This window comes from Siphateles boraxobius, unplaced genomic scaffold (assembly GCF_051911475.1).
Source record: "Siphateles boraxobius isolate OS27281-9 unplaced genomic scaffold, OSU_SipBor_1 66, whole genome shotgun sequence".
Taxonomy (NCBI): Eukaryota; Metazoa; Chordata; class Actinopteri; order Cypriniformes; family Leuciscidae; genus Siphateles; species Siphateles boraxobius.
The window spans coordinates 24,870,451-24,881,581 of record NW_027509193.1 but is presented as its reverse complement, the minus strand read 5'-3'; the positions used below and the strand labels follow the sequence as shown (position 1 = coordinate 24,881,581).

Genomic DNA, 11,131 nt, shown 5'->3' with positions numbered 1-11,131 from the left:
ACTGTATGTTTATTCAGAATCAGATTTTTAATTTTCTTTGTTTTTATGTTAGATGTTGACGACAATGCTCAAATCAAACAGAACTTTCACAAGGACATGGAAAACGGGTCCAAAGTACAGCACTGTCTAACAAAAAGCAAGTCAATTTATTACTTATGTTCTTATGCATAAACACATTAGAAACATACATCAAATATTTAAGTAAATACTGGAATATTTTCAGATATGTAGAGTCAGCTGCAGAATACACTAGCAGCACTATATCAAATATGTACTTCATAATTTAGTTTAGGGCACTGATATTAAAAATTCAAAAACTGTCACGCAAGATTTCCCTGCGAAGTGGGTCCAGGACAAGGACAGATTCTATGTTTTCTCCAATGATACCATGGACTGGAACAGCAGCAGAGAACGCTGTCAGGATCTGGGAGGAGACCTGGTCATCATCAACAGCAGTGAGGAACAGGTAGAGATATTATAATATGACATCATTAGAACATTTCATTTAAGATGAAAGATGTTAAGAAACAAGCTGCAGATTAAATAATCTCTATATGTCAGTCTTGACAACTAATGTTTGGCATGGTAATGAACAGAGTTGATATATTTTGTCTTGGCTGAATAAATCTGCTACGCTGCTGCTGCTGCAGAATAAGTACAAGACTTGCTACTGCCAATACATACATGACACACTGCTGTGAGCAAGTAAGAAATGCTGCCGCTGTACAATATAGTGTACATGAATTACCTATAGCAGATCTATACAGGTGGAGCTGGGGAAAGTGGAGGGTTTCTGAAAGCGCACTGCACTGTTAAGACAAATCTAACCAAGTATTTGAAGGTTGAGCAGCTATATTATTGGCTACTGATACAGGAGTAACCAATCAGCGGTGCTCTATAGAGAATGATGTTAGAATTACGCAGTAGTTAAGGACATATTAGCCTGCGCCGTCTAGAGTTTCATGACAGAACTTTCTATTGTAGAAACTTCTTGCAAACCAAATTCGCATTATTGGCGCACAAACGTTATACTGGATTGGTCTGACTGATAGCCGCAACGAAGGTGTTTGGCTGTGGATGGATGACACCAAGGATCATCTTGGGCAAGTATTATTTTAAATGTCTGTTTTAATAAATGTATCTGATGTTTAAAAATGTCCCTTTCAATTTGGAATCTGTTTGGATATATGATACATTTTTATGCAGCTTTACACTCTAAATGATTTATTTATTGATTGATTATTTATATATTTGTCAGTTTCTGGGCAATGCCCCCTGATGATCACAAATCAGCAGACAATCCTCTGGGAGAAGATTGTGTTGTATTGAATGGACGAACGACCGAGTCGAAGTGGGGAGATGTTTTGTGCCTGAGAAAGGAGAGAAGCATTTGTGAGATTCCATGTTCTTAATAAATATTTACTCACTAAAAGTTTCTATTTGTCATTTAAACATCCTTAACAGAGGTAGTGAAATGTGCTTTCTGCAAGCCCCCTATACAGACAATAAAATTAAAGATGATAAAGTTAAAAAGGACATTTAAAATATTGTAAATAATAAAGCATAACTATAAGGCAGAATAAAAGTGTAGTTATGAAGGGGAAAAAAGCTTGATCACTTTATGAAAATGTAAACTGCCTTAAATAAACAGGAGAAGCCAGACAAGTCCTATAAATAGTACCAATGTACAAAGATGTGAATTTAATTTATAAGTAGGAAAATGGGTCACATTATTAAATAAAACACGTTGGCCTCAATTATTGGCACCCCTAGAATTTTTTACAAGTAACATATCTCTGAAGTATATTCCCATTAATATTTTCCTTTTTTTAGCACACCAGGCAGGGTGACTAGAACATGAAATTGTCTAGCTATGACTTCTTGTTTCACAGGAGTTTAAATATGAGGAGAAACAAAGGCCAAATTCGCCTAATCATCCATCACAATGAGTAAAACCAAAGAATATAGTTCTGATGTGCATCAAAAGATTGTTGAGCATTACAGAATAGAAAGTGGCTGTAAGAAAATAGCTAAAGAATTGAAAATCCCCATTTTGACCATCAGGGCAATAATTAAGAAGTTGCAGTCAACTAAAGATGTTAATAATCTGCCAGGAAGAGGACGTGTCTCTATATTGTCTTAATGCACAGTGAAGAGGAAAGTTTGAGTGGCCAAAGACTCTTTAAGGATCACAGATGGAGAAATGCAGAGATTACTTGAGTCTTGGGGGCCAGAAAGCCTAAAAATGTATCAAACAACCCCTACATCACCACATGTTGTTTGGGAGGGTTTCAAGAAAAATCCTGAACTGAAGAGAAGAAACACCAACATGAACTTGTGAATCTGAAGGATCTGGAGAGATTCTGTGGAGGAATGGTCTCTGATCTGTCAAGTGTTCTCCAAACTCATCAAGCATTATAGAAGAAAACTCAGAGCTGTTTCCTTGGCAAAAGGAGGTTGCAAAACGTATTTAATAACAGGGAGCCAATAATTATGGCTAGCGTGTTTTAGAGAAAAGCATTTATTCATAATGTGATTTACCCCCCACTTTCAATTCTTTTACTTCAATGAAAGGTTAGATTTTTTGCGAATTTTTTAATGAAAGATCAAAAGGATAAACGATGCAGATTTTTTTTTTTTTACAGCCATTTTTGATCATATTTACCAGGGGTACCATTAATTTTGAGCACCACTGTATATGTAATGACTCAGAGGGTCGAGACTGATCCATATGCAACAGATTTATTAAACAGAAAAGTCAGACAAAAGGTAACTCAGGATAATAATAATAATAAGAGGCAGGCTAAGACGTGAGTCGAACCGGGCAGGAGGTCGGGGGCTGGCAGCGAACCTTCAGTATCCAGGGACAGGCTTAGGGTCAAGGGTGGCGACAGAGAATCAGAATCCGGGACGGGCTGGAGGTCGAGAGGCAGGCTGCGGACAACCAGACAAGGTTAATTCAGCGTGGGTCAGATGAAACAGGTAGACTGAGGAATAGGAGAATTGCTCGGACATGCACACATAGAGAGGCAATACTTCGCAAAGAACGCTCCATGAACGAGGCAGATAAAGGCTGGGCAATGAGATATGATTCAGAACAGGTGAAGGTAATCAGAGCGTCAATGATGCATACTAGGGAGAAAGTTTGCAAATCACTAGAATTCAGGAGAGGGTGCTCGTGGCTGAGAAATGGTGGAATCAGGGAGACTGGACGCTGTAACAGTATATGAACAGTGGTGATAGAGAACTAGTAGAGAAACAGTATTTCAGATGCAGCCAATGATGCTCTTGGGCAACTAATGAGGCAGTTGTGCAAATATAACGTCTACACTAAAACAATAGCTCTTTGGCTGAATATGATTCCTTCATGGACAGTGGTTCCACCTGTGAAACAAGTAAAAACCCAATAGAATCAACCATGTACTGAACATCTAACTAGAATTAATGGTGTTCATTTAACTTGAATGAATTGCTGTGAATGAATTGAATGAAGTTTAACTTAAATAAATGGTTTTCATTTCAATTGAATTATTCAAATATTCCTACAATTAATTATAAAATGCCTTCAGGGTGTAAGTGGTTAAATAAAGTTTTTTTGTTGTTGCGAGTACTAGCTGATAGTGATAAATAGATGTATTTTCTTATCTACATTTGATCATTATTTAGAAACATTAACATACAGTTGGCTAATTTTTATATTGTCTTGTGACACATTGGCTTTTTGGGGTTTTATTGACTATAGATAGGCTTATACATATGTAATATGCACTGGCAAGAGAAAAATATTTCTATAGACATATCTAAAGCTACCAGCATGATAACCCATCATGTTAAGAGGAAATGACACTGGGTTGACATGAGTGTGTCTTCACTGACAGCCTGATCTCACTTCACCACATCTCTTGCTGCACAGTGCACACCTCTCTGTTTGACACAAAAATGCCCAAGCATGACATGTCTGATCATATTTATGACAACACTAGATGGATGAAAAAGGATTCACTTGGAAGTAAGTACTTGATTCTTTTTCTCCTTGTGGTTGTGGTTCTAAATTTAGGTTTAGTGTGTGTGGCACAAAACCATGTTTCTTTGAGCCCAAAAGAGGTTTAAGAAAACGGTAAAACTCAGTATTCGTTTAAAATAAGTATATGTAACGTTTCATCCGCGTTTTCAAACAATTTTAAAACAAATTAGAGTTTGCTAAATATGTATTTAGCAAATTATGGGGTAACCAAGCCATAGCAACAGTTTTATCTGAAACAATACTTAACTTGAAATGAAAATGCTATTTTTAGACATAAAAATATATTTAATAACTCTCTGTTGGTGCAGAGGTGTAATCTACTGAATTAAAATATTTTTCTTCAGTATTCTCCACTTTTAAAATGTATTTTATTTTGTAGGTAGGAAATGTAGGTCTATCTCTGCCGTTATTGCTGTTTTCCTGGTCCTGTCTCTGCTTGTAAATGGGCTGCTGGCATATTTGTGTAAGTATACTCATATTTTACAAGAACTATTACGTTGCATACAGCATCAGAGGTATATTTACATTTAGCTACATAATTTTTTTTATTTCACTGTTCTTACTTTTGCAGATTTCATTAAAGTCAAAAATATGTTGTTGCATTGTGAGCCGGTAACAAACTGCTCAATTTCAGGTAAATCATTCATCTGTAGGCTATAATTTATGTTCAAATGTTATATGATATTCTAATGACAATTTCCTAAAGTTATAGGAACATGAGATGTGTAGGGCCCTATCAAAAACCCGGCGCTATGCAGGCGGCAATCGCGACGCCACGTTGTTTAAATGGGAAATTGGGCGTGCTGGTCTAAAAACGAAGTGTGTTCAGGCACATTGTTAGCGTGTTGCTATTTTGAGGCAACTGAAATAAACTGCACCATTGACCAACTGAAACCTGGTCTAGGGTCAATGGCGCAATATTTCCTTTGTTTTTAAAGGGTAACTAAACCCTAAACCAACTTATTTTAGTTAATGGTCTATAAGAATGGGGCTTTATTAGTGCTGTTCATTGATTCGAGTAACTTTTTTGACATTTGGGTATAAAGTGTTTTAATTCTACAATATATGGTGTAAAAACATAGACATCGAGACTAGATGCCCTATTGGCCGCTGCGGCGCAAGAAATGCGGCCGCCATCTTAAACCGGTCATACTCCTATTTGCGTTGCATAGCACCAGTAGATGCCAGAGCACTGTGCAGCATATTCCTGCTCAAATCGGCGGACCATCACTCGGGGATTACTTTTCACAAGTAAGATTTAACATTACCGTACTATTGGTTGTATTTTGTGAACAAAATATTCAATGTGTCCTGTATCGTAGCTACGTGTATGACCTTTGCAGCAAAAAAAACCCACCCGAAAATCAGTTCGGTATTCAGTGATATATGATTAATTAAATGCGCTGGCAGCTCATTGCACCTGCCAAACAGATTACACCGGGTGACCGGTTTAAGATGGCGGGCCCACGGCTCGTCCGCGCCAATAGGCAGTAGCGGTCGATAGGGCGTCTATCTGTATGATGTCTATGGTGTAAAAACGTCTGAGTGCTGCCCTCTTCAGGTTGAACAGTGGCTACTGCAGTTGAATTTTCCTATTGGATGTTTGGGGTGGTTCGTGATGTAAGGGGTGGGAGGTGACATAAGCAGGTTCCAGCTCACCACGCACTTGGTACGAGCTACCACGCCCTTGGCAGTATAAAAACCATCTTGTTTTGTCAAAACCACTGTTTCGACAGTCCCGAAATCTAAGCTGTTGTCCCAAATCCCGAATCCTGCCCTGTATGTCCCGAAAATTATTCTAAAGCAAAATCTTGAGTAGGCCTAGTTATTGTCTGATAAAACATTAAAAACTGTCCGTGGAGGTTGAGTCGTGAAGAGAGCGCAAGTTGCAGCAGCCGCAAGCTCAGTGAATGAATGTGCAGGAAGCCAGTCTAAAGGAGTGATTGATTTGTCGCGCACTGTGTGCCAAAAAATACTTCCGTAATGAAAAATGACTACATATTAGACTACACCCCCAAACTCTACTTTGCAGCGGCGTCTTGAGGTGAGTGATCATATATATTTTAATCACAATTTATGGTTAGGCTAAAGTTAATCCTCTGGGGTCGACAAACACGCGGGGCATTTTGCTGGATTTTTTCACATAGCAGCAAAACATGAATATGCCTACAGAGATTGCGTGCTATTGAGATCAACTCGATAAAACTCATCGGATGCCAATCGCAATGCGGGAGTTAAAGGAGCTGTATGTAAGAAATTGATTTCAGTTAATCATAAAATGGCCCTTATATGTCACTAGACATTAAGAAATCATGTTCATTTCAAATTCTTATATCACTGACAACAGTAGTCCGGCCAGGATATTGTCATTTAAAAAGTGAAGTTGCAGCCCTCAACTGATGTTGATGTTGTCATGTTGTGTTTTGGTCTGATGCGCCACCCTCCACCTATCTACCAATCACGAAGTCAGTAGTGTTGCGGCATCCAGGTTGCCAGCTCTGCGCTATAGTTACCACAGTTGCAGCTACAAACGTGTCGGAATCGGATAATAAACCAAAAAAACTCGTTATGAATCCGAAATACTTCGTGTCAAAGTCCGACCTAAAACAAGGATCTGTATAGAAGATGCTTTTGAAAGATGGAGACGGCTGAAAAAGGAGAAGAATTTGAAGACAGACGCCAACGTTGCTAATTTTCTCCTGGACAGGTAAGATACATCTTGGCTAACTTGTACTTGATGTAAATGGACATTTCTCTGTCATTATGATGAGACGCTGAGAAAAACAACATTAGCACGCCCATTATTGTTTATCATGCAAGTTCTACAGCCAAAAATAATAGAATGACATGAAATCTTTCACATTTACTTGTACTTTCGTTAATGACAGATACCTACCATTACAAGTTAGACTAACAGCTACTGTTCTAACAATGTACTGTCACATACGAGCGTACATCTTTACGATTATACTTGGCTAATAGCCATTAGTAAATTTTTGCGATATATAATTACTCTCTCATTTGAAGCATAAACATAAGAAATAGAAAATGCTTCTTGTAGCAGCCTACGTTCCTGCTGGATCCTGCAGCCTATCTGGCAACCTCGAGTCAGGGAGCAGGGAGAGGGGATACACCGCTCTACAGTAATTTGAAAGGGATTGCAGTACCAGTTTTGGCCACATTCTTACATACGGCTCCTTTAAGACCGCAGTTTGAGCCAGCGGCTCGAATTGATATGGCTCTGGCCCTGTGTCCACAGACAATTCAACATCCTCGACTTAAAATGACAGCTCTGTTGCAAAGCAACTTGCGTCACTCCAGTCACTCTTCATTTTATAGTCTGACAGCAGCTGTCAATCAATCCGTCTCTGCGGGGTCTCAGGTGCAAGGTCTCAGCCCCACCCTCGGTTCGTCCCCCCTATCTCCGCTGGGCTCTGCCCACTTTTCCAGCATTTTTCAAATATTGCCAGTGGGTGGAGTCAGGCTCTGACCAGGGGTTTAGTTACCCTTTAAAGAGCAGTAACGTCCGCCTATAGACGGGCCCAACACTGCTTATTACACACACAGAGACGCGTAGTAGCACACAAACATGCCAAATATTAAAAATAACGATTACAATGTAAAATATTAATATTGTGTAGCTACATAAATATATGGTGGAAATCGGCTTGTCCCGTACGGTCTGCTCGCGCGATTTACCGTTCAGTCTTTCCACTATCAAGTTCCGCCAAGTAAATAGCAATCCGCCATGACGCGAGCGCAACTGGCTTTTAAAGGGAAAGTGAGATGTGACTCTGATTGGTTTATTGCATGTTACGCCTAAAACACACCCATTACTTATTAAAGGAGTAGTTCACCTCAAAATGAAAATTTACTCAACCCAATGCCATCCAAGATATCCATGTCTTTGAGGAATAATTTCCTCATAATTCCTCATAATTTTTTTGAGGAAATCATTTCTGGATTTTTCTTCGAATAATGGACTTCAATGACAACCACTGTTTTGAAGTCCAAATCAATGCAGTTTCAAAGGTCTTTGAAGTGCTTGGAACGGCTGTGCAAGATTGCAGCTGATGAAGAGAGTCTTATCTAGCGAAACGATAGGTCAATTAAAAGAAAAAAAATTATATATACTGTATATACTTTTCAATTACAATTGTTCGGATTGAGCTGATCTGCAACGCGCCGGGAACTACGTCATCATGTTGAAAGGTCATGTCCATGTCGCCAGCGCCAGCGGAAGTACCGCCCCACTCGACCGTGCGAAGGAGAATAGTTCGAATTGTATTGGTTCTTTTTGTAAACAGTAGGGCGGTACTTCCGCTGGCAACATGGACATGACCTTTCATGGCGTAGTTCTCGGCGTGTTGCAGATCAGCTCAATCCGAACAATTGTAATTGAAAAGTATATATATATATATATATATATATATATATAATTTTTTAAATTTTTTTAAATGACCTATCGTTTCGCTAAACAAGACTCTCTTCATCAGCTGCGATCGTGCACAGCATTTTCAAGCACTTCAAAGACCTTTGAAACTGCATTGATTTGGACTTCACAACAGTGGTTGTCATTGAAGTCCATTATTCGAAGTAAAATCCAGAAATGTTTTCCTCAAAAAACGTATATCTTCCACTGAGGAAAGAAAGACATGGATATCTTGGATGGCATTGGGGTGAGTAAATTATTAGGAAATTTTCATTTTGAGGTGAACTAATCCTTTAAGAGAAAAGGACCAACCCTTTTAGACCAAGATGCATACGTATATCTAAAATATATAAACATTTTATGTTTATATGACTTTTGTTGCTAAATGGCATTCAATTCATTTTAATATTGAGCAGTGGAGGAAATGTTGTATAACTGTTACTACTACAAATAAAGCTCTTTCTGATTATGCCATGTTAGCAACTTGACATAATAGTGTTGTCTGATTTACTTTTCAGGTACAAACATGTTACTCACGGTAATTCAAGAAAATGAGATTCAAACAATAAGACTAACCGTGTTGAGCTATATACGTTTTCGTTTGATAAATGTATCCAAACAGTTGCTCAACTGTCTAATAAAACACAATATATTAAAGCAGAAATCAAGGGTAACGTGGATATATTACGTCATTGACAGGCGATACAATTACACAGGATGTTACACTGGGTAAAATAGCTGATTTCTCTGGATTTAAACATTGTTAGAAACATTTGGGATAATGTAAGTACACAAATCAACAAAATATATAACATTGTTCTAGTGGTTTTTGGTGATTTTAATACAAAAATCTTACATATTGTGCTTTTAAAAAGAGAGTGAAATATTTGTTGAGTGTGGTCAATTTTGATTTCATGGTGACTTTAAGTAATCTTTGATTTTCTTTATTCCTCACACCCCTATAAAGAAAGTGAACAAGGTAGTCCAGGGTGCACGTATGAGGAGGAACTGAGGTCATTTGATTACTGCCCAGGTAAAAATATATCTTGTTTTTCAACATACACAAGAGCCGGTGGATTATCTTCAAAATCCTGAACCGCCTAAAGTAATCAGTCTTTTTACTTTTTTTATCAGTAAAATAACAGTCTTGAATGCTCTGTGCTTCTGTACACATTCTGTCGGAGTCATCTTACCATGTCTATTCTTATGTTTTTAGCAATGAGTCATTCCAAAATATTTTAGAACCCCATTTAAAGTATGTAAAGGTGCAGTTCAGCGGGGTTTCCGCTTTGTTACAACCTACAAACGTGCTTCTATCTAAACCACAGACCTGAAACAGACATACAATCTTGTTTCCTTTTTTTTTTTTTTAAACCCTGTCTCTGTAGATTTGCCAGTGCAGTGGTTAAAAGGCAACGGCAGCTTCTATGTTTTTTCCAAGCACAACAAGAGCTGGAGCTCCAGCAGAAAGCACTGCCAGGATCTGGGTGGTGATTTGGTCTTTATTAACAACACAGAGGAGAAGGTACATATAAATGTCTGTATTATCCTGACATTGTGCATGGTTTTAAAAGAACAAATGTGAGAGAGAAGTGGCTCCAGGTGTGAAACTGCTACAAAGTTGAGGCAAATGTAATTTGGTAATAAAATATATTGTAATTGATAAAGCCATACACAAGATTTAATTGAAAATGATGAATGAAACCACAGTTTTTAAAAGAGATACGAATGTGAGAGAAGGGAGACCATATGTGAAAACCCACATTGTGTTTTCAAAAAAAAAGTGGCAAAACAGTAATATTACTATAATAGATTTTTAAAAAAGTTGCAAAACAGTAATATTACTATTGATATTTCAGTGTGTAAAGCCATACATAAATATTTTATGATAAAGCCATAATAGAATAAACAGTACATAATATGATGTGTTTTGTTACGCAGGAATTTCTCGGTCGGAGACTGTGTGTTGCTGGTGAATCTGATCTCTACTGGACTGGGAACAGTGATGGGAACTGGGCAGATCTGAATTCCAAACAACACAACTGTTCTGTACTCAAAGGAAATGCACAAGAAGACATTTCTTGCTTGAGAGAAGAGAGGAGCATTTGTGAAATCCAATGCCTTCAGTAGACCTAGAGTTTTTTGTTTTTTTTTAACTGTCCTCATATGTATATAAGGTTAGTCTTATTTGATATTCCTTTTTGTATACTTGTTTTCACATTTCCATACTATTTCATGTTTGATATGGTAATCTACTGAAATGTTTTTATGTTTTTTAAATTCTAATGAAAATGTGTAAAACTTATGTGATTAATGTACAACAATTTATTGCCATAAGTCTAGTGAATAATTACAGATTCCTCTTTATTGTAATTTTTAAAATTATAATTAACCATGTGCAAAGCCTATCTCATGGTAAATTCCTTTAATAATCTGTCTATTTGGAATAACTGTCTGCAGCAAATCCTTCTTATGGTCTATCTTCCATAGCAATAATAGTATTTTTAAAATGTTATTTTCTAGCTATACATTATTAAATATGCAGGCTTATCTCTCCTTTTAAATCTCATCCTCTGTTGTTAACAGTATAATGTTTTTATACATCAAAATTTTTGTTGTATATTAACTATAATTTGTGTTAATTGCTGTAATTGTAACTTTTTGTATTTTTATTT

At 37.4% G+C, this 11,131-nt stretch overlaps 1 protein-coding gene across 1 annotated transcript; it reads left to right on the top strand.

The window, feature by feature from the left end:
• The first annotated feature begins 1,163 nt into the window (after window positions 1-1,163).
• On the top strand, window positions 1,164-10,707 carry LOC143722069 (uncharacterized). Its single transcript, XM_077213208.1, has 7 exons — window positions 1,164-1,392; window positions 3,914-4,009; window positions 4,404-4,487; window positions 4,596-4,658; window positions 9,424-9,489; window positions 9,845-9,981; window positions 10,398-10,707. Exons 1-7 carry the CDS (start codon window positions 1,269-1,271, stop codon window positions 10,584-10,586), a joined length of 759 nt encoding a protein of 252 aa, XP_077069323.1. The 5' UTR covers window positions 1,164-1,268; the 3' UTR covers window positions 10,587-10,707.
• Window positions 10,708-11,131: the final 424 nt, after the last annotated feature.

Excerpts from the sequence above, each read along its gene's own strand:
- LOC143722069 (XM_077213208.1), top strand. The coding sequence starts at position 1,269 with ATGCCCCCTGATGATCACAAATCAGCAGACAATCCTCTGGGAGAAGAT. Across the intron at positions 4,010-4,403 it reads GAAAAAGGATTCACTTGGAA|GTAGGAAATGTAGGTCTATC; the intron begins GTAAGTACTTGA and ends TTTATTTTGTAG. Across the intron at positions 4,488-4,595 it reads TGGGCTGCTGGCATATTTGT|ATTTCATTAAAGTCAAAAAT; the intron begins GTAAGTATACTC and ends TTACTTTTGCAG.